This window comes from Nicotiana tomentosiformis, chromosome 2, assembly GCF_000390325.3.
Source record: "Nicotiana tomentosiformis chromosome 2, ASM39032v3, whole genome shotgun sequence".
NCBI classification, from domain to species: Eukaryota; Viridiplantae; Streptophyta; class Magnoliopsida; order Solanales; family Solanaceae; genus Nicotiana; species Nicotiana tomentosiformis.
In genome coordinates this window covers 54,013,427-54,032,654 of record NC_090813.1, presented here as the reverse complement: position 1 = coordinate 54,032,654, position 19,228 = coordinate 54,013,427, and the positions used below count along the sequence as shown (strand labels likewise).

General features: G+C 36.4%; 4 protein-coding genes across 5 annotated transcripts; 2 read left to right on the top strand and 2 right to left on the bottom strand.

Moving 5' to 3' along the window:
• Window positions 1-1,408: 1,408 nt before the first annotated feature.
• Window positions 1,409-4,567, top strand: LOC104117862 (wall-associated receptor kinase-like 1). The gene is made up of 3 exons (XM_009628991.4): window positions 1,409-2,389; window positions 2,894-2,968; window positions 3,213-4,567. The coding sequence occupies exons 1-3, from the start codon at window positions 1,543-1,545 to the stop codon at window positions 4,391-4,393; spliced, it is 2,103 nt and encodes a 700-aa protein (XP_009627286.1). The 5' UTR covers window positions 1,409-1,542; the 3' UTR covers window positions 4,394-4,567.
• Window positions 4,568-5,227: 660 nt separating this feature from the next.
• On the top strand, window positions 5,228-6,851 carry LOC104117861 (tRNA (guanine-N(7)-)-methyltransferase). Its single transcript, XM_009628988.4, has 2 exons — window positions 5,228-5,367; window positions 5,851-6,851. The coding sequence occupies exon 2, from the start codon at window positions 5,896-5,898 to the stop codon at window positions 6,652-6,654; it is 759 nt and encodes a 252-aa protein (XP_009627283.1). The 5' UTR covers window positions 5,228-5,367; window positions 5,851-5,895; the 3' UTR covers window positions 6,655-6,851.
• A 1,083-nt stretch (window positions 6,852-7,934) lies between these two features.
• LOC104117860 (pyrroline-5-carboxylate reductase) lies at window positions 7,935-14,121 on the bottom strand. Of its 2 annotated transcripts, none has more exons than XM_009628987.4 (8): window positions 13,986-14,121; window positions 13,515-13,741; window positions 12,736-12,784; window positions 12,166-12,257; window positions 9,821-9,893; window positions 8,861-8,981; window positions 8,547-8,652; window positions 7,935-8,358 (listed from the first exon to the last, which is right to left on the bottom strand). In XM_009628987.4, exons 2-8 carry the CDS (start codon window positions 13,713-13,715, stop codon window positions 8,170-8,172), a joined length of 831 nt encoding a protein of 276 aa, XP_009627282.1. In that variant the 5' UTR covers window positions 13,716-13,741; window positions 13,986-14,121; the 3' UTR covers window positions 7,935-8,169. The 2 variants fall into 2 exon arrangements, with proteins under 2 accessions (XP_009627282.1, XP_009627281.1); XM_009628986.4 differs by having other exon boundaries at window positions 13,947-14,095.
• A 982-nt stretch (window positions 14,122-15,103) lies between these two features.
• On the bottom strand, window positions 15,104-18,294 carry LOC104117859 (putative pentatricopeptide repeat-containing protein At3g47840). Its single transcript, XM_009628985.4, has one exon. The coding sequence runs from the start codon at window positions 18,141-18,143 to the stop codon at window positions 16,026-16,028; it is 2,118 nt and encodes a 705-aa protein (XP_009627280.1). The 5' UTR covers window positions 18,144-18,294; the 3' UTR covers window positions 15,104-16,025.
• Between the last annotated feature and the right edge of the window lie 934 nt (window positions 18,295-19,228).

Genomic DNA, 19,228 nt, shown 5'->3' with positions numbered 1-19,228 from the left:
ACAACAATAATAACAAATATTTCTCAATCTCAAGCAAGGTCGAATCAATTAATTCTTTTAAAGTCGATGAAATGACGAACCTTGGGAAGTTGCTTTGAGAACTTGATAAGGTCGTAGGTCCTTACGACTCAACCAGAATGGAGGCAAATATCAAGTAAGTTAGACAATACTGCATTAAAGAACATGGGTTTTACTACTTACTAGTATTTAAGTGGGTAACGATTAAAAAAAAAATGAAGGTTTCGGGAAAGGTTTAATTGAGATATTCATTAATCGGGATTTTCGTCAAGGGTGTTGAAACATTAAAAAATTCAATAATTCTTTTTATCGATGAATGTTGCACAAATTTTTTTAGATCAAACTATGCAATATTTAGCTAAATAATAATAAAACATTTAATAGAACTATAATTTATAAATCAAAATTAAAATAACAAAAAAGAACATTAGAAATTTTACTAATAAAGGTAAGCATAAAATCAAAGGAAAGAGAGAATCGGGAGGATTTGTAGTTTGTAGAGAGCGTTTGTTTGAAGAAATTTTTGTAAAGCTTGACTTTTAAATTATAAAATTTATTTAAGAAATAACTTTTAGTTAGAAATTACTTTTAAGATTAGTTGTTTATTTCTACACAAATTTTAAGTTTGAAAGTCATTTTATTAGGAGAACTTTTAGATGAAAAAAAATCAAATAGGCTTTAACAACACGTCACTTTGAATACCTTAAATCGCTGAACTACCTCACTTAACTATATTAAGAGTATTCAAAATATAATATATAGTCATATAAAATAATATTTAATTTATATACGCAGTATAATTTTTCGACAAAGAATACGCTTTGGATGGCTACGCCACTAGAGATATTTAGAGTGCAAAAGGCATCTCAAAAGTTGTGAGATTTTTAATTCCCTTCTTTTCAAATAGTTGACAATTATAGAGAATTGCCGGCCTAAGAATTATTGATTGAATATGACAACTGCACAAGTGCAAGGACGAAAATTGAACTTAAGCTAACAAATGATATCTGGCCTACTAAAAATGCAGCCCGGTGCATAAGTCATCTGGCGTTCACGCAGGGTTCGGGGAAGGGCCGCACCATAAGGGTATGATGTAGACTGTCTATCTTAATGAAAGCATTAGTGGTTGCTTCCACGATTTAAACTCGTGATTTTATAGGTAGACAACTTTACCGTTACTCCAAGACTCCCGTTCCTGCTACAATTTCAAAATAAACTTTCTTGTAAAGACCAAGTCTTGTTGCAATATTGAACCCTAACAAAATTCAAATATTTGTTCAACAAGTTCTTTTCTCAATTTATGATACCACAGCAGATAGAGTACTCCTTTCATATTCTTGACCTGATCCAAGAAGGCAACTAAGATATATAATTAGTTTTTTCCAAGTGAATTTTCAATTCCAGAATTGACATATTACCTATCAGGAAAAGAATATGCCTGCATAAAGCCTGATCTTTTACAAGTACAAAGTTCAAGACTTTAATCCAATTCTAACTCTCTAGAGCTAGAGAAAAAAATTTAAAATGAGTCTTAAATTTGTATATCTTTTATTGCTTCTCCCTTTGCTTATGGTTTTAGATCAATCCATAGCAGCTTCATCTAGTGCAAAGCCTGGCTGTGAAGAGAGTTGTGGCAACTTTACAATTCCTTATCCATTTGGATTAAGTGCCAGTTGTTCCCTTAATTCTTGGTACTTAATCAAGTGTGATCGAAATTATAATCCTCCTAAACTTTTCTTAAATTCATTTCTGCAAGTTGAACTCCAGAGTGAAGTGATATCTGTGTCACTGAAAAACCAAACTATCACTACCTTAGTTTCTATTATAAATTTTTGCAACGATTCGAGTCAAGGCAGTAGAATCATCACAACAGGCACAAATTTATCTGGAAGTCCTTTCTATTACTCAAAAGACAGGAACAAGTTGATGCTTGTTGGTTGTGGTAATGGTCTTGTGACACAGAACTTAAATGTGCTTTCGGGATGTACATCTATCTGTAGCGAAGGTGCAACGTTGACAGGATGCTATGGCATCAACTGTTGCCAATCTCTTGTCCCTTTTGATCTTAGCTTGTACACAGCAAACTTCACAAACTCGGGGATTCAGCAAGGACCTTACCCGAAATGTTCTGCTGCTTTCTTGGTAGACCAAACTTGGGTTCCTGATGAAGTTGCACAGCCTTTTACTTTTCTTGGTTATGCTCCTGTTGTTTGGCTCTGGACTCTCCAAGCCAAAGAGTTGGAAGCCGGGTTGCTTTGCAATAAATCTGGTGTTGCTGTTAAGTTGGAAGATGGTACTTCTGTGGCTAATTTGCAGTGTCACTGTGGACCTCGAACACAAGGGAATCCATACTTCTCTAATGGATGCCAAGGTACGACTCGCTTAACACAGTCATTTGATATTTATGTCGAGTTATGAGGTGTCTGTTGCATTGAACAATATCCTGCATATGCACATCAGATGAACCAGATTTCTAGGAAAAAAGACTGACTATACGATTAGGAGACTCGAGTGAACACAACTTTAGAGCAAACAACAGAAGGCATTTTAACATAGCTTGAGTTGTTCTTATTTCAAATTTATGTCTGGCCACTGGCAAGACACAATAGGGTCAAGTTGAGGTAAACTATATAGTTATGTGCTAAGCGGTAGCATGTGAAGTTCAATGTGATTTGATAAAGTTGGTACAAAAATTAGGTTGACTGTAGGAAATCTTTTGCTATGGAGTTCGAAAACTAAGATTTGAAAGTGGAAAAAAGCTCACACATAACCTCTTCAAAAATAGAGGAGAGTAAAAATCAATAGGCCAGGGCACTTATATTTGGTGTATTTCCTTGATACATATCATTCTAATATTGTTTTGTATGTCAATCAGCCATTCAAGGATGCACCAACTGCACAGAGGTGGTATACTACTCAAAGAAGCCAGCTTCCACTATCATTCTCCTCAGTAAGTCACTTTCTGTTGTACTTCCTAGCCATTTGAAAACTCAACACTGTCCGAACTACATCTATAAAACGGTAGACATCCTAAATTTTAATAATTTAGAGGTTGCAAATCAAGAAGAAAGGAGGCCAGTTCTAAAAGTTATCCATCTCTTCTATTCTACCCTGTTCAATCACAGAGAAACACTCAGAAATTCCCTTAAAAAAGGAGAAAAAATGCCTAATTCTTCTCACTCCTATATCCACAGGTGTGTTCCTAAGTATTGGAGTGCTGCTTATACTGTTTGGGAGCTATTTATTGTACAAAACATTCAAGAAGAGAAGGAACAAACGACAGAAACAAATGTTTTTTAAGCGAAATGGTGGCCTCTTACTACAACAGCAGCTATCATCCAATGAAGGGATCATTGACAAAGCAAAACTTTTCACAGCTAAAGAGCTGGAGAAGGCAACAGACTACTTCAATGAAAATCGCATACTTGGTCGTGGAGGACAAGGTACGGTATACAAAGGCATGTTACCCGATGGAAATATTGTAGCAGTGAAAAAATCAAAGTTGGTAGATGAAAACCAGTTGGATCAGTTTATCAACGAGGTTGTTATACTTTCACAGATCAATCACAGAAATGTTGTGAAGCTACTCGGCTGTTGTTTGGAAACAGAAGTTCCTCTACTTGTATATGAGTTTATAATTAATGGTACACTTTACAGCTTCATACACAATGAGAATAATGAGTTTCCCTTTCCTTGGAGCACGCGTTTGAGAATTGCTACAGAGGTTGCTGGAGCATTAGCTTATCTACATTCTGCAACTTCTGTTCCAATATATCATAGGGACATCAAATCTAGCAATATACTTTTAGATGAAAAATACCGTTCCAAGGTATCAGATTTTGGAACTTCAAGGTCTATAGCAATTGATCAAACACACCTAACAACCAGAGTCCAAGGGACTTTTGGCTATTTAGATCCCGAGTATTTCCAATCCAGCCAATTCACAGAAAAGAGCGATGTATATAGCTTTGGAGTTGTTCTTGCTGAACTATTAACAGGAAACAAAGCAATTTTAACTACAACGAACGAAGGCAGAAGTTTAGCAACAAATTTCCTTTTGGCAATGGATGAAAATCGCCTCGATACAATTCTCCATGCAGAAGTTACACAAGAAGGTAGAAAGGAGGATATAATGGCAGCTGCTAATGTAGCCTATCGTTGCTTGAACTTGAACGGTAAGAAGAGACCAACTATGAAGGAAGTAAGCATAGCATTGGAAGCCATAAGATCACAAGTGCCTTCTGCAGCAGTAACAAATTTTCAGGGAAATACAGAAGAAAGAAGTGTGATATCAGAAGTTAACTACACATGGACTAGCACAAATACTACCACCTCATCATCAGATATCCATCCATTGTTGTTTGAAACTAGTTGATTGTTATTTCCATCTAGGGTATGTGATTAGAGCTTGTCACCAAGTATTATTTTTGTAGCCAAGAGCAAAGACAACTTTATTTTTCAAATTTTGTCTTACTTTTCTCATACTGCTGCTAAGGAATGTCTGACTATACATACATGAAGGGTATATGTCACTGGATATTTATTTTTACTCATTCTTGATAAACATTGTCTGAAAGCCTAAATGCATAGGGATTTGACACTTAATTACATCTTTAACATGGCCGCTAAGACTCTTAAGATCTTTTTTTTGCATGAACTAATCACAAAAAATTTCGACTATGGAAAACAGTCATACTCGAGGTCAGGTCGTTATATAACTCTTTTAACAAACAAACAATTGCATAATTCTTCAATGAAATATTGGTTATTTTCAGAGGCGGATCTAGGATTTTAGTTCTATGAGTTCAACATTTAAACTTATGGGTTCATATCTATTATTTATTACAATTTTAGTGATTTCATACACATAAATTTATGCTCTGTATCGAGCGTACTAGGTTCAGTTGAACCCGGTAATTGTATGGTACATCCGCCTCGGGATATTTTTATATTAAACACTTCAATAACCATTTATTCACATAATCAGATACCGTTTACATAATGAAATTGGAACTGTAGAAAATCACTTTTTTGTTTTAACGGATGCTCATGTAATGGTTCAGTACGAGTTATATTTTAACTATCTCCTTTCCCATTTTTTTATCTCTTTTTTTTTTTGTAAAAAAGGGAAGAAAAAGAAAAGAAATAATTTGGTAGACGGGGCCGATCATTCATTGATGGGTAAATGGCTGACAAGGCCCAAAATAAGTTTTAAACGTAAAGCCCAACCACCAGAAAAATACTAGGGCACACTACTCCTCTACCCTCTCTGATCTCTCTCTCTCTGTGAAGCTAAATTCTGTCTTCTCCGAAAATCTCAAGCTTTGGATCATCGAACTTCAGAAACAGGTCTGCAAAAAGTATAACTTTTGAAAATCTGTAAACGCATATAGTCACTTAAACTATCTCTCTTTTTACTTCCTGCTGTGATTTTTTTTTTTTTGTCTTTAAGTTTAAATTCTTGAATTTTTGCCAGGATTCAAAAATATAAGCTTCTAATCGTATAAAGTTCAATTTTTAGTTCCTTCTCTGAACCCCATTTACCAAATAGTTAAGAAAAAAGGGTGGATATATAGTTGGTGTATATGTTGTATATATGCAGTTTCTGTGTTGTAAAGGTTTAGCACATTAATAATAGTCAAACCCCAGCAAATTAATGATAACTACTGTAAGTTAATGATTTAGAGGCAACTACTATTCTTGAAATTGCATTATTATGTGCTGCGTTAGAGTAATTGCAAATTAGATGTATCAAATATGAATCCTTTTTAGTAAGATTCTTGGAAATTCAGTGCCCAAGTTCATGTTTTTATTAATTGCTATGTTATGCAGTTGGAAGAGGAGGAAAAAGAAAAAACTAAAAAGAAGAAATAAAGCATGGGTGAAAGGATGTCGGAGCATGAGGTTGCAAATCCTACACACAACAAGAAAACTGGTCTGCCCCGTAAACGTTTTTATAGAGCTCGTGCTCATAGTAATCCGTTAAGTGACTCGCATTTTCCAATTCCTATTTCCCCTGCTGAGGTTGATTATTCCCTACATTACCCCGAAATGGTTAAAGTAGATGGTTCTAAAAAGATCCAGTTTGCTGATGTTGGTTGCGGATTTGGGGGTCTTTTAATCGCCCTTGCACCCCTTTTCCCTGATACCCTTATGGTTGGGATGGAGCTGAGGGACAAGGTGACAGAGTATGTAAAGGAGCGAATTTTGGGGTTGAGGACGACTAATCCTGGTCAATACCAGAATGTTTCGGTGGTACGGACCAATTCAATGAAGTACATTCCAAATTACTTCGGGAAAGGACAGCTTAAAAAGATGTTTTTCTTGTTTCCGGATCCCCATTTCAAAGAGAAGAATCATCGTCGACGGGTTATTAGTCCGTTCTTGCTAGACGAGTATGCGTATGTGCTTGCAGTTGGTGGAATTATATACACAATAACAGATGTTGAGGAGCTTGGTGAGTGGATGAAATCGTGTTTGGAAGAACATCCAATGTTTGAGCCACTTACAACTGAAGAACTTGAAGCTGATCAGGTTGTAAAACTCCTCAGTACTGCAACAGAAGAAGGACAAAAGGTAGCACGCAATGATGGACAAACATTCCGAGCTGTTTATAGACGAATTGCTACTCACTGAGTTATCACGGTGAAATTCTAGGAATTTTTGTAACTTTATTCGCTGCTTTGAGTCTTCATACATGCTTGATGGTAAGAGATGAGATTTTCTTTGTCTTCCGCTGTTGAGCCAATACAATTGTGGTCTGCGCACTAATTATAGATACATCTTGTGACGGATTATAGAGATTAATCACCATTTGGCCTTTTCTTCCTTCATTTTGGTTGTCCCATTCTTGAGAATGCAGTTAGTTTTGATTTATTTAAGTACCTTATCTGAAGGCAGCGCATCTACTCTTGTAAGCCTCTAGCTAATTGCTTAAAATGGATTTTTTGTTGCTGGATATGCTTAGTGGATAGCTGCAGAAGAATGTTTTGCTGTTAATGCAGTGTCATCAAGAATTTTGATAGGATAAGATAATATTTGAATTAGCAGAGGAGACTGTTGTGACAAAATATTAGCTGTGCTAGAACAAGTACCACCTCTGATGAGATTCAAACGCTTGTATTCTGCTTATATCATGATCTACTCTTCCTGATTGTTAAACTTAACGTTGTTCATGGTGTATCCAGATTCCAGTGAGCATCGACAAGTATCATCTCATTTCTGAATCTAGCCCACATTCCCCCTTGAACACACACACACACACTTTATATATATATATATAGAGAGAGAGAGAGAGAGGGGGGGGGGGGGGGGGGGAGAGGAACAATGCTACAAGTGTTAATTCAAGAAATTATGGAAGTATTATAGTGTTACAACTGTTAGTTCAATAGATGGGAAGCAACTGATAAAAATTATGTCAACCAAGTCAGTCTAACGCCAATTTAAGTCCAAATAAATTAAAGAACAATTTTTAGGTCAATTTTGGGAGCATCCATCGTTCTTCATGAATAATTCATTTGATAACAATGTATATACTATCATTTTGTTTGTAATATTTTTTTAATTTCTTGGTCCTTTTTCTTTTTTTTTTTGGGTATTTGTGTGTCGTCTTTGATTTGCTTTTTGCTATATAATTATTTTGGTTGCTCCAAGGTTGATTCGACACAAGCTTCTAGCAAATCTCTTTGCTAATTAGTGCTTAAACAGAAGTATCCAAATGAGGTGTTTTTTTGTCCACGATGTTGAATGCCTTCAGTTTGCACCAAAATAGAAAATGATGAATATGAAGCTTTCTCGAGTTTTCTTCTGGTCTTAAATAGTTACTGACTAATAATTGATGTTTACATATAATAAGATTCGTATGACCAAGTATTTTCAATTATCATGATGCGAGCACAATATTTATACTCTGCTAGTACCTGCAAATAATGTTTATTTATAGTGATTGTGCCACGTTCTCTTTACTACATATGGGCATTTGGTCCAAAAGATAAAATGATACAGTGCTTTATTTTGGTCAAAAATGAATTGCAGAGCCTCATTTATCTCATACATCAACAACTCTGCAGCTTTCACCTTATACTTAGGCACTTGCATAACTCTGATAAACATAGCTTCCGTCTGGTCCACCTCTAGCCTAAGAGAATTAAATCAACTCTGAGAGAGCTCTCGACTGCGCTTAGCTGCAGCTACAACTGCATTCATCAAGATACCACGAAATCCAGCCTTCTCCAACTCGTGGATTCCAGCAATGGTTGTCCCCCCAGGTGATGCGACATCATCCTTAAGTTGACCAGGATGCTTGGCCATACCCTTGACCATTGATGCTGCTCCTAGTACCTGCAATGCAACAGAGAATTGGTGGTCATTCAACCAGCAGTACATACGAGGGAATGTGTGTAACTCTCTTGAAGAAGAAAAAGAAAAGGAATACAATTTTGCTGCTTCTCGCTATTCCAAAGAACACAACCATACTAACATATTGCACGACAGCGTATGAACAAATTGGTGGGTAACTGTTAACTTACAGTTTGAGAGGCTAGTCCAAGTGCAAGATCCCTAGGTAAACCAGCAGCCACCCCTCCATCAGCCAATGCCTCTATTGCTAGAAAAATATAGGCTGGTCCACTACCACTGACATTTCAAGGAGAAAGAATAGACTCTGTTAACAATGGTACTGGATTCCCAACTTCGCATGAACTCTGCTTGTATAGGCAAAAGCAGTTCGGAACAACTAAGATCCCCAAGCGGGCTCAAGAAACAGCTAGTCACAAGAGCAGATTTTGGCATCAAATTAAGTGATACTAAATCCGGTTTTAGAAACATTAAAGAAAGAACATGCCTTAAGCCTGTAACTGCATCAAACAGCTTCTCATCAGCTCTCCATACCTTACCAATAGCTCCAAATAACTGGGAAATTAGTTCTCCATCTTCTGTTGTTGCCTTTTCCCCCAAAGTAAAGACTATATAAAGACATATAAATTAGAAGGATACATAAATAGCAATAACAGATAACAACTCACACATAGTTATATTAGAATCAACCAAAAAATATAAATTACTAGTGACTCAGTAACCTACACTAGAGAAAATATTTCAAGGTAAAAGATCGACCACGAGAATATATTCATGTCACAAACATGTAAAGTTCCTGTGTGCTACAGAAGATAGAATTACTTCAATACATATGGGACAGAATTTGACAAAAATCTGATTATGGTTATTGTAAGAAAGTATTGCTTCTGAATTCAATTTACTTACATCTCAATTTTTTATTTAATTATCAAAGGCTCCAAACAAAATTCTCAACAACAAAACCATGTTACATAAATCCTTTGATGTAGAACGGGATATGTATGATATGGGTGTGCACTTAGTGTGGATTCTTCAAAAACTGCATGTACCTTTACAGGAAACTAATTCACCTCTATAGGATTAGACAACAAACATTTGGTAGATCCATGTCCGAAGTTAATGCTTAGATACAACCAGAGATGACTTGACTCGGAGATATTATATTTGAAGGAATAATCAATTTCTCCCTTCGTTTCAATTTATATGAACCCATTTGACTGGGCACGGAGTTTAAGAAAAGAGAGAAGACTTTTGAACTTGTGGTGTAAAATGAGGCACATATATTTTGTGTGGCTATAAATCATTGCATAAAGGTAAATTGTTTCCAAATAAGGAAAGGGGTCATTCTTTTTGGCACGGACTAAAAAGGAAATAGGTTCACATAAATTGAAACGGAGGGAGTATAACTGTAACATGATTCAAATATCAGTATCTATTTCTCATTTACCAGTGGCAGCTTCACCAACAGCAGAGGGAGTGTTTGGCATCACCCTAATAAATCGTCCTTGACCTGCCCATTCCTTGACAAAAGGATGAAAATAGGAGATGCTTCAGCCAAATGGGGAAAATTAGAAAATTGAATCAACAAAGTGAATCATTAACAGACAAGATATGCATGCTTTCGTGCATCTAGTTGTCATTCTACTCTTAACTCAGAGCAAATATACAGGTAAGCATCAGTAGACACTAAAAGGCACGGCTAGCCTAGGCATGTGAACTAATTGTCAATAATATGAGTCGTTGGTTTCACCTTCATTTCTAGAAAATATGATTAAGCAAATAAAAGTTCTCTACTGAGCCAATTTTAAATTTCCCACTGTCAGAAGCTCTGTACCTTTGGGAACCACAAGAAGAATATGTCATTGATTTGAAGAAAGCAGGTATGTTAGGTTGTAAGTTAGCAATAAAGCTCAATAGAAGAAAATCATAAACTTAAAGAAAAGAGAAATGATCCATCTTTCAACTATGTACGGTTTAGCTGATTGTTAATCATGTATATTGCAAACCACAGAAAGCTTGACACCGGGCATCTAGTGTCAATTTGCTCTTTACTGGTGCTGTATGTAAGCAGAATATTACCCCCCAGACATGTAACTCATAAAGAAAGGGGAAGTAAGTGACTAAACAGACAGGGACAACCCCATACATATATCAAACACACAATAGCGTAAAAGAAATCACACAGAAAAGATCGTGAATGCTCATGATACAGGACTGAGGGAACAGAATTAAATTTTTACATTAATTTTAATTATTCTCTATTTAATCCAGAAGTCTTGTTCTAGTAGTTTCTATAGTTATTTTCCCGTGTTACATAACCCTTACCCTGATCTAGCCATGTCAAATGTATGTACATGGGTATGGGGACTTAGATGCTTCAAGATATGCTAAAAATTAGCAAAAACCACATGTATCCTGTTATATTCTACCATATCGGTTGAGAAAATGGAATGTGCTCTCCTTATATGGATTTCGGCAATCCTCACTTCATGCACTGCATTTTAGGGTTGAGTTAGGCCCAAGATTCATATTCTTCACATGGTATCTGAGCCAAGTCATTCCTATTCTTGGTTTACACAATGTTGGATCCCCATGTTATGTTATTCACGCTCAAGTTAACCAGGCCAAGGTGGCGGCTGTTAGATTTCCCCACATTGGTTGAGGAAGTGGGTTGTTGTTTCTTATATGGTTTTGGACAATCCTCATCCAATGAGCTAGCTTTTGTGATTGAGTTAGACCCAAGCATTTTCTTCACATACCCATATTAGATATTACTCAAGAGTATTTTAAGAAGATATCCGGGGGAAGGTGGGCGTGGTTCCCATGGAAGACAAGATGCGGGAAGCTAGACTTAGATGGTTCGGACACGTGCAGAGGAGAAGCTTGGATGCCCCAGTAAGGAGGTGTGAACGGCTGGCCTTGAGGGGTATGAGAAAAGGTAGAGGGCGGCCTAAGAAATATAGGGGAGAGGTGATCAGGCAGGACATGGGGCGGCTGTAGATTTCCGATAACATGGCCCTTGATAGGAAGTTGTAGAGGTCGAGCATGAGGGTTGTAGGTTAGGAGATAGGAGGCTAGTCTGATAGTGTTTTGTTCTACGCTGCTAGTGGCTCCAGTTGTATCCTTAGTACTTCATTAGGGTTGTAGGTTAGGTCGTAGGAAGCTAGTCTGGTAGTGATTTGCCTTAGGATGTTAGTGGCTCTTGTGTCCATATTACTCCATCCATTGCGTCTGTAGTACTGTGCCATTATTATTGCTTAGTATTATTGCTTTCCTCTCTATTTCTTGGTTATTTTATTGTTGGTGTTATCTTTCTGGTTTCTTTTGTTGTTAGTGCTGCATAGTCTCGTTCCATCTTCTTGTGCCGAAGGTCTATCGGAAACAGCCTCTGGAGTAGGTGTAAGGTCTGCGTACACACTACTCTCCTCAGACCCCACTTGTGAGATTTCACTGGGTTGTTATTGTTGTTGTTGTAGTATTTTAAGAACTATTATTTATTTTATTTCCAATAATTTCTTGGTTGCGACGGATTAATAGTCCTATTTAGTTTAGTTTAGAGTTTTTCCATTATTTAAACTTTCCTACTTGTTATTTGATGGTGACTTTGTGTGGTTCTCGGCAAAGTTTCGTGATTTTCTAATTTAAGAAAAAAGTACTTGCCACTTTCAAGGTGTTAGATTAAACTACCAGTAAATTGTAGAACAAATTTGGTAATCATGTCGTGTTGCTGTGATTTTGCTTGTTGAGGAATTTTATGTAAAGCTCTAACCCCATTTGTGTACAAACACAAACCTGCAAATCCTTTAACTTAACGCCTGCAGCAACCGACACCAGAAGCTGCTTCTCTGAAAGAATTGGCCTCAACTGTGACACCACATTTTTAACTGCATTCAGAAAAGTGAGCAGACCAGCAAAATCACCACGAATTCTCAAAATATCCAATAAATATGAAAAAGCAATCAATCTGGAAGCGGCAGCTTCTTTAGCGCCTAAAATCTGTAACACAGAGTTGTATGCTGAAAGCGAAAAGTTGTATTAGTTATGACGAATGTTATTGCTACGATCATTTTTTGCCTTATGCTGCCAACCAAATGATCCCTCTTTACAATAGGTTGCTTTACAGCTTTATCTCAGTTGCTTAGTTCTAACATTTAATTGAGGAAATATCATCTTTCACTTAATCTTTTCCCTGTACATTTTCCTCAAGATGGAAATTTTACAACTATCGAAACAGAAACAGAATTATTGTGGAAAAATGGATTTCAAATTCCCTCCCCCCCCCCCCCCAATTGTTGAAAGGGAAAGCGTAAGAATTTGTTTTTTAAAAAGGTGATGAGAGAAAGGAAAAGAGATGCACCATACCTACTTGAGGCTTCACAGAGAATATAATCACATCACTGTCTTCAACCACCTGCTCGGACAAAAACAAGAAACATGTAAATTAAGAATCTTCAAAAAACCAATAATAAGTTATAAGAGAGATAAAGTGAGAAAACTAGAATCAGTTACTAGATCTCAGATTTTTCCTATTTCCAGAAACAGCAAAAGAAGAAACAAAAGATAGTTTTTTTAAGAGAAAACCGATAATGCAGGCTGCATTTAATGTTTTAAAATAAAAAGATCTTCAGAAAAACAAAAAACAAAAAGATCAATTAAGCAAATAGAGAAAGAAGATAGTGAAAGTTTTTGCTATTCCTACGATGAGATGACCTTGAGGTGATACTGACATAGCAATTGCTAAGTATTTGTGAACTCAGGTCTTAAATGGTGAGTCTCTTTGCTTGAACAAGATTTTTGAGGTCAATCTGAATCTAAGAACTTTGCTTTGTATTATAGTTATTATTTTATCTGAAAAAAGGTCTTCCCGCTTACGTATTCAAGGTCACTTGTCTTGCATCAATACAAGCAATAAGTAAGTCAGTCGCAGCAATAATTGTATCTTTTACCGATATTCTAACTTATAATTAATAACTTTGATTGTCCTATTAATAGCCTGTAAGGAGAGCTTGAAAACATCAATAATTTGAAGCATTTATATTACTAATTTTGTTGTCTGAACATATGATCAAATCAATTCGGGAAGGGAATCGACAAGATTGTCCTGTTACTTTAGCATCTTTTTTTATCAGCAAAGAAATTACCTGAGTATTATTGTCAAAGACAGTAACTCCAAAAGACTCAAAAGCAGTACGACGAGCGGATCCTGTGTGGGCAGTTCGAATACGAGAAGCAGGCAATATCCCAGATTTAACCACACCTCTAGCTATGCTTTCAGCCATTTTTCCAGCTCCTATGAACCCCACCTTGTATGAATCGCTTGGAATCGGACAAATATTCTCCATCGGAAAACAATGATATTACGTATATTCTGAAAGCGATTAAAAAGAGGAAAACAAGAGTCAGAAATTCTCAGAAGCATTTCATCGAACATCAGGAATGCAAAATAGATTTGCCAAATCCACAACAATGGAATGTAGAAACATAAGATGGTCCAAACTAAAACCCAGAACTAGAAACAAGAAAGAGGAGAGAAAAAGATTCAGATATCAGAAGAAAAAACGAAGGTAACGAACCTGAAGTCAGTGAAGAAGGCAAGGCAAGGCAAGGAGTACCTGATATTGTGGTTTATAATGAACACTCTTTCTCCTATCTGAACTAAACTACTTTGCAATAAGTGACTGTTTAGTCCTTATACCCTGCACATATTTGCAGTTCCAAGTCTAATACTCAATTACTCACTGCTATTTTAGATATACATGTTCTCCCTCTTTTACGATCCATGTGGTACTAGCATCCATTATTTCTTAAAAAGGTGCTTTCAGATATACATATAATTTTGTTACATTATTACAGCCTTACATAGAATAGACGTGATTTATCAACGACGACCATAAAATTTAGAATTGTAATCTTTTCCATCAGAAGTAACGGGATGAATTTTGCAATGCAATGCTGAATTTTTTGTACACTCCATTTTGCGTTAAAAATTAATTTTACACTTAAAGCGTTTCAAACTAATATTTGTCATTAAATTATTTTGGTCATACTATAACATACATAAAGTTGTTAACATTTAATCTTTTTACATCAGTTTTTTTTATTCGTTTATATCCTTGAAAGAGTGATGAAGTGCTTTAAACCCCCCAAAAAAGGACAATTAAGCATTTTACACTAGAATGTGTCTATTTATGACAGAATGAGCTTTCATCATGCTTAGCATGGGCCAACAATATAGAATCTCAGGCAGCTCCTTTTATTTTTGTGTCTGAATTGTCATGCTGACATGATATACATTTTATTCACAACAGTCTACTAATTCCCATCTTCCCTTCAGTCTTTGAACAACAGTCTGCAAATTTTTATGAGGAGCAAGAGTTTATTGGACTGTAGATGCAACAGATGATGTGCATAATGCCTTTGCAACAAGGTGTGGCTGAGTTTTTAAATAAAAACAAATCAGGTTTCAGAGACATTGAATTTGTCCTTTTTTTTGCTCTAAACAGCCTGTAGTCATTTGAATAAAAGGGGAAGTAGGAATAACTTTGGACACTCAGTTTTCCACAGCTATATCTGGAGTGCAGAACGATAAGAAAGAAGTAAGAGGGAACAATCAGTATGTAGAGAAAACAACGGAATCTTTTCTCCACCAGTATAAAAAACTAGATACTCGTCTGGTTTCTTCAAGTAAGAGTTCATATAGAAAGAATACTTGCAACGCTTTGCACTCTAATTTGGAAAAGAAAAACCAACGGCACAAGACATTATGTGCAATATAAACTGGTAGACGAAAAATTATTCACAAGGCCTAAGAGGTGGCACGGCCTTAATAAACATGACCATCACAGAGATTGAACGAAAGGTTCCCTGTCATTACAAAAGAAGATTGAATGAAAGGTACCCCGTCCATATCTGACCCTGAAAATCCTCTAACTCTCTTGGGACTCTAGTTCACTACCTTCATCCCCATTTGAGCAGCATTTCCAGAGCACATTTTCTTTGTCACAGCTTTCCAACTCAACTCTAGATTTATAGAACTTACAACTTCCAAACCGATAGTGCTAAGCATGCTTCCAGATATGGATCCTATCCCATCAACTAAAGATCTTCCTCCACATGTTTTGCAGGATGCCTTATCTAGCTGCATTCCCTACTGAATCAACATCCATGTTGACTCAAAGCTCACAGGGCAAGTACACAAGCGACTCTGCTTGATGAAGCTACTCTGCTAAGTTATCTGACACATCTGTGACTGCAATATTTTCATGTGTACACTATAACACAAACCCATAGCATCGGTCTACACCAGCTTTACCACTCAGATTGCTCTTTGCAAACTCAGAATCAAAATTACATCTCATGACAGCACCATAAATGGACGATGCTACAAAAGAACACATCAAGATCATTTCCGAAGGAAATGGCTAAACTATTTGGGGAAAAAGATTAAACAAAGCTGCCTGTAGTAATACGCACGAGCCACGAGCTATGCTAATCAAATCACTTTTAGCTGTTAGGAGATTGCTATGAATCTTTTAGTATAATATACCAATGATGATTATTGTGATTATAAAATGAAAGAATAAATTTCTCTCTTTTGTTCTCTGAAGGATGCTCATGCTTCGAGAAGCTTCAACCAACGGCTCAAGCTTTGGCTACTCTAAAATAGAAGCAATATTCTGAAGAGAAAATTCCATTTTTGAGGATATAAGATCCAAAATATCATAAATATCTTCATTCTGTGGATGTCTTTTGTCTCCAGCAACAAATGCAGAGACTTGATCCTTGACCTTAATCCAAGACCAGCCAGGCTCCTTCATGACGCCTTTCAATCTCATCAACTTCCTCAGTTCTGCTACTTCACCCCACTTCCCTTTTGATGCATAAATGTTTGACAGAGTAGTGTGAGTCACAGCACAATTTGGAGCAAGTTTAAGAATTTGCTCAGCCGCACGCCTTCCACATTCAACATCACCATGTAGCCTACAGCCTCTAAGCAAGATTGACCAAACAACATCATCCTTTTCAAATGGCATATTCTTGATCATGTTCTCAGCATCAATTATTCGTCCAGCGCGACAGAGAAGATCAATCATACAACCATAATGTTCCTTTGACAAACTTATTTTGTACTCCTCTTTCATCAATTTGAAATACTGAAAACCTAGATCAACAAGGCCAGCATGACTACAAGCGCTTAGAACACCAATGAAGGTCACAGAATCTGGTCTTAGACCAGCAAAAAGAACTTTTTCAAATAAACTTATAGCATCTCGGCTGTATCCATGTTCAGCATACCCATTAATCATGGCTGTCCAAGATACAACGTCAATATCTTGTGATGAATTAAATATCTTTGAGGCTTCTGCTATACTTCCACATTTTGAATACATGTTGATCAAAGCACTCAGTACTAACGGTGTATGATCTAATCCAATGATAAGAACATGAGCATGAAGTTGCTTACCCTGGTCAAGGATTGCCATACTACCACATGCACCAAGTACACTAGCAAGAGCAAATTCTGTTGGCTTTGGCCCTTCCTTTCTCATCCATGATAGTAGCTTGAAAGCTTCCTCACCGCAACCACCCTGAGCATATCCAGCAATAATAGTGCTCCAAGAAACAATGTCCTTTCTACTCATTTCATGAAATATAAGTGACGCCGAACCCAACTGTCCACATTTGGAATACATTGTAACAATTGAATTCGACACAGACAGAGAATCAAGAAAACCTACACGTACAACATTTGCATGCAGTTGTACGCCCCAGTCTAGTCTTGCAAGATTTGCACAAGCAGCAACAACTGCTGCAAATGTATACGCATTAGGAGTCACACTCGATTCTTTCATTCTCAAGAATGCTTGTATGCCATACTGGTCTTGACCTATTTGAACATATGTCGTGATTACTGTAGTCCACGAGACAACATCTTGCAACTTCATTCTTTCAAACAAGCACATACCGTAATTTAGTTTCCCACATTTATTGTACATTGTAGCAAGACTATTAGCCACATAAGAGCTAATATCCAAGCCTTTCTTCACTATCCTAGTATGCATTTCCCTCCCGTAATTCAGACACCCAATATCAGCACACGCTTTTAACACAATAGCGTAAGCATACGAATCGCATTCTACGCTGTCCCTCCACATTTCAGAAAAGTACACCAACCCTTCCTCATTGTAACCTGCACGTACAAGCCCGGTTATAACAGCTGTCCAAGAAACTACATTCCTAAGAGGCATTTCATCAAAAAATCTGCAACCCCCCATCATTTTACCAGCTTTCATGTACATGTCAACAAGTGAACTGCCTACAAAAACAGAACTAACAAAATCAGCTTTTATCGAATAGGCATGTAATGATTCACCACACCTCAAATTCATACTAAGCCCACATGCCTTCACCGCTAGGCTAAGAGCAAAAGGATCCATTTTGAGAATAGGATCACGCCGCATTTCTGAGAATAAAGACAACGCCTGTAATGAACTAGAGGCATTGACATAACCAGAAATCATGTTGGTCCATGAGACCTCATCCCTCTGAGTCATTTTGTCAAACATGTGGCGTGCATTTTCCAACTGACCATTCTTTACCAACTCCTTCAATTGGGAGTTGATTTCGAGCATAATTTGCAGGGGAAAATGTTGGGATTCCTGCATTAAATGATAGTTTCTTTTCGCCACATCCAAAAAGTCTCCCCATTCAGCATAGGTAAATTTTGGTGTTGCATAAAGTCTTCTGTGACAAAGCCTGAGCGATATCATTCCAGTTCAGTACTAGCTATGTAACTCTACGTGCATCACCCAACTTTAGGACGAGGAACAAGTTTCAAGTTTAGAGGCCACTATTCCAGTTACCCTTTTACCCTAACCCAACTTAAGGTCTAATGGCAGCAGCTTTGATACTGTCAATATCGCGGGATTAAATTGAGGCGGGGTTTACTGAAGGTAAATTTACGATGTCTGTGTACTACGACATTCAGCTCAGTCATTAGTTATCTAAATTCATCTCAAGGTTGGAGTATCAAGTATGTATACTCTGCTATCCTTCATCTAGACTAGAGTTCATCGGAATATTAGTTTTTCGGTCATTGGACAAATGAGGACCGGTTGTATAATATTTGAAGTTTGAAAAAATAGTAATTAATTACTCTAAACCCTCTTATAATGTGATTCATTCGTAGATAGCAGATATCACATATTAGGGATGTAAAAACCGAACCGGAAAATGGCTGAAAAGTCAAACCAAACCGATTAAAAAATCTGATAAGGTTTGATTTGATTTGGGTTGGTATTGAATAAAATAAATTCGAATCAAACCGACATATAAATATATAATTTTATATATACTTTTAATACTTTATATAGATTTTTTTAAAAAAACTATCTAAAAATATTTGGGATTCTCTTATGGGATATAATATTTAATAAAATATGAAGTGCTCTATTTTTTATTAACTTTAAATAATGTGTTGTATGATCACTTTCTTAAAAGTGTTATTGAATTGCGATAATCTTTTTGTTCTTCCTTATTCATATGTCAAGATCTATTAAATTCATATATATTTTTCGAATTTGAAGTGGTATTTCGATAATTGAAAAGAAGAATTAACCTAAATAGCCGTCCACCCAACCGCTTAAACTAGAAATCGCCGGTGCAGGTATAATATGTACGTAATTTATGTATTATATATGCATAATTATGTATAATTAATGTCTCTATGTATATGGCTAAAAAAAGTAAACAGTGAATATAATCGGCTATTTATGTAAAGATCCCAATTGAAAATTAAATAGAACATATCATTATTTAGGTATCATATTAATTTTTATATTTAATTATTAAATTC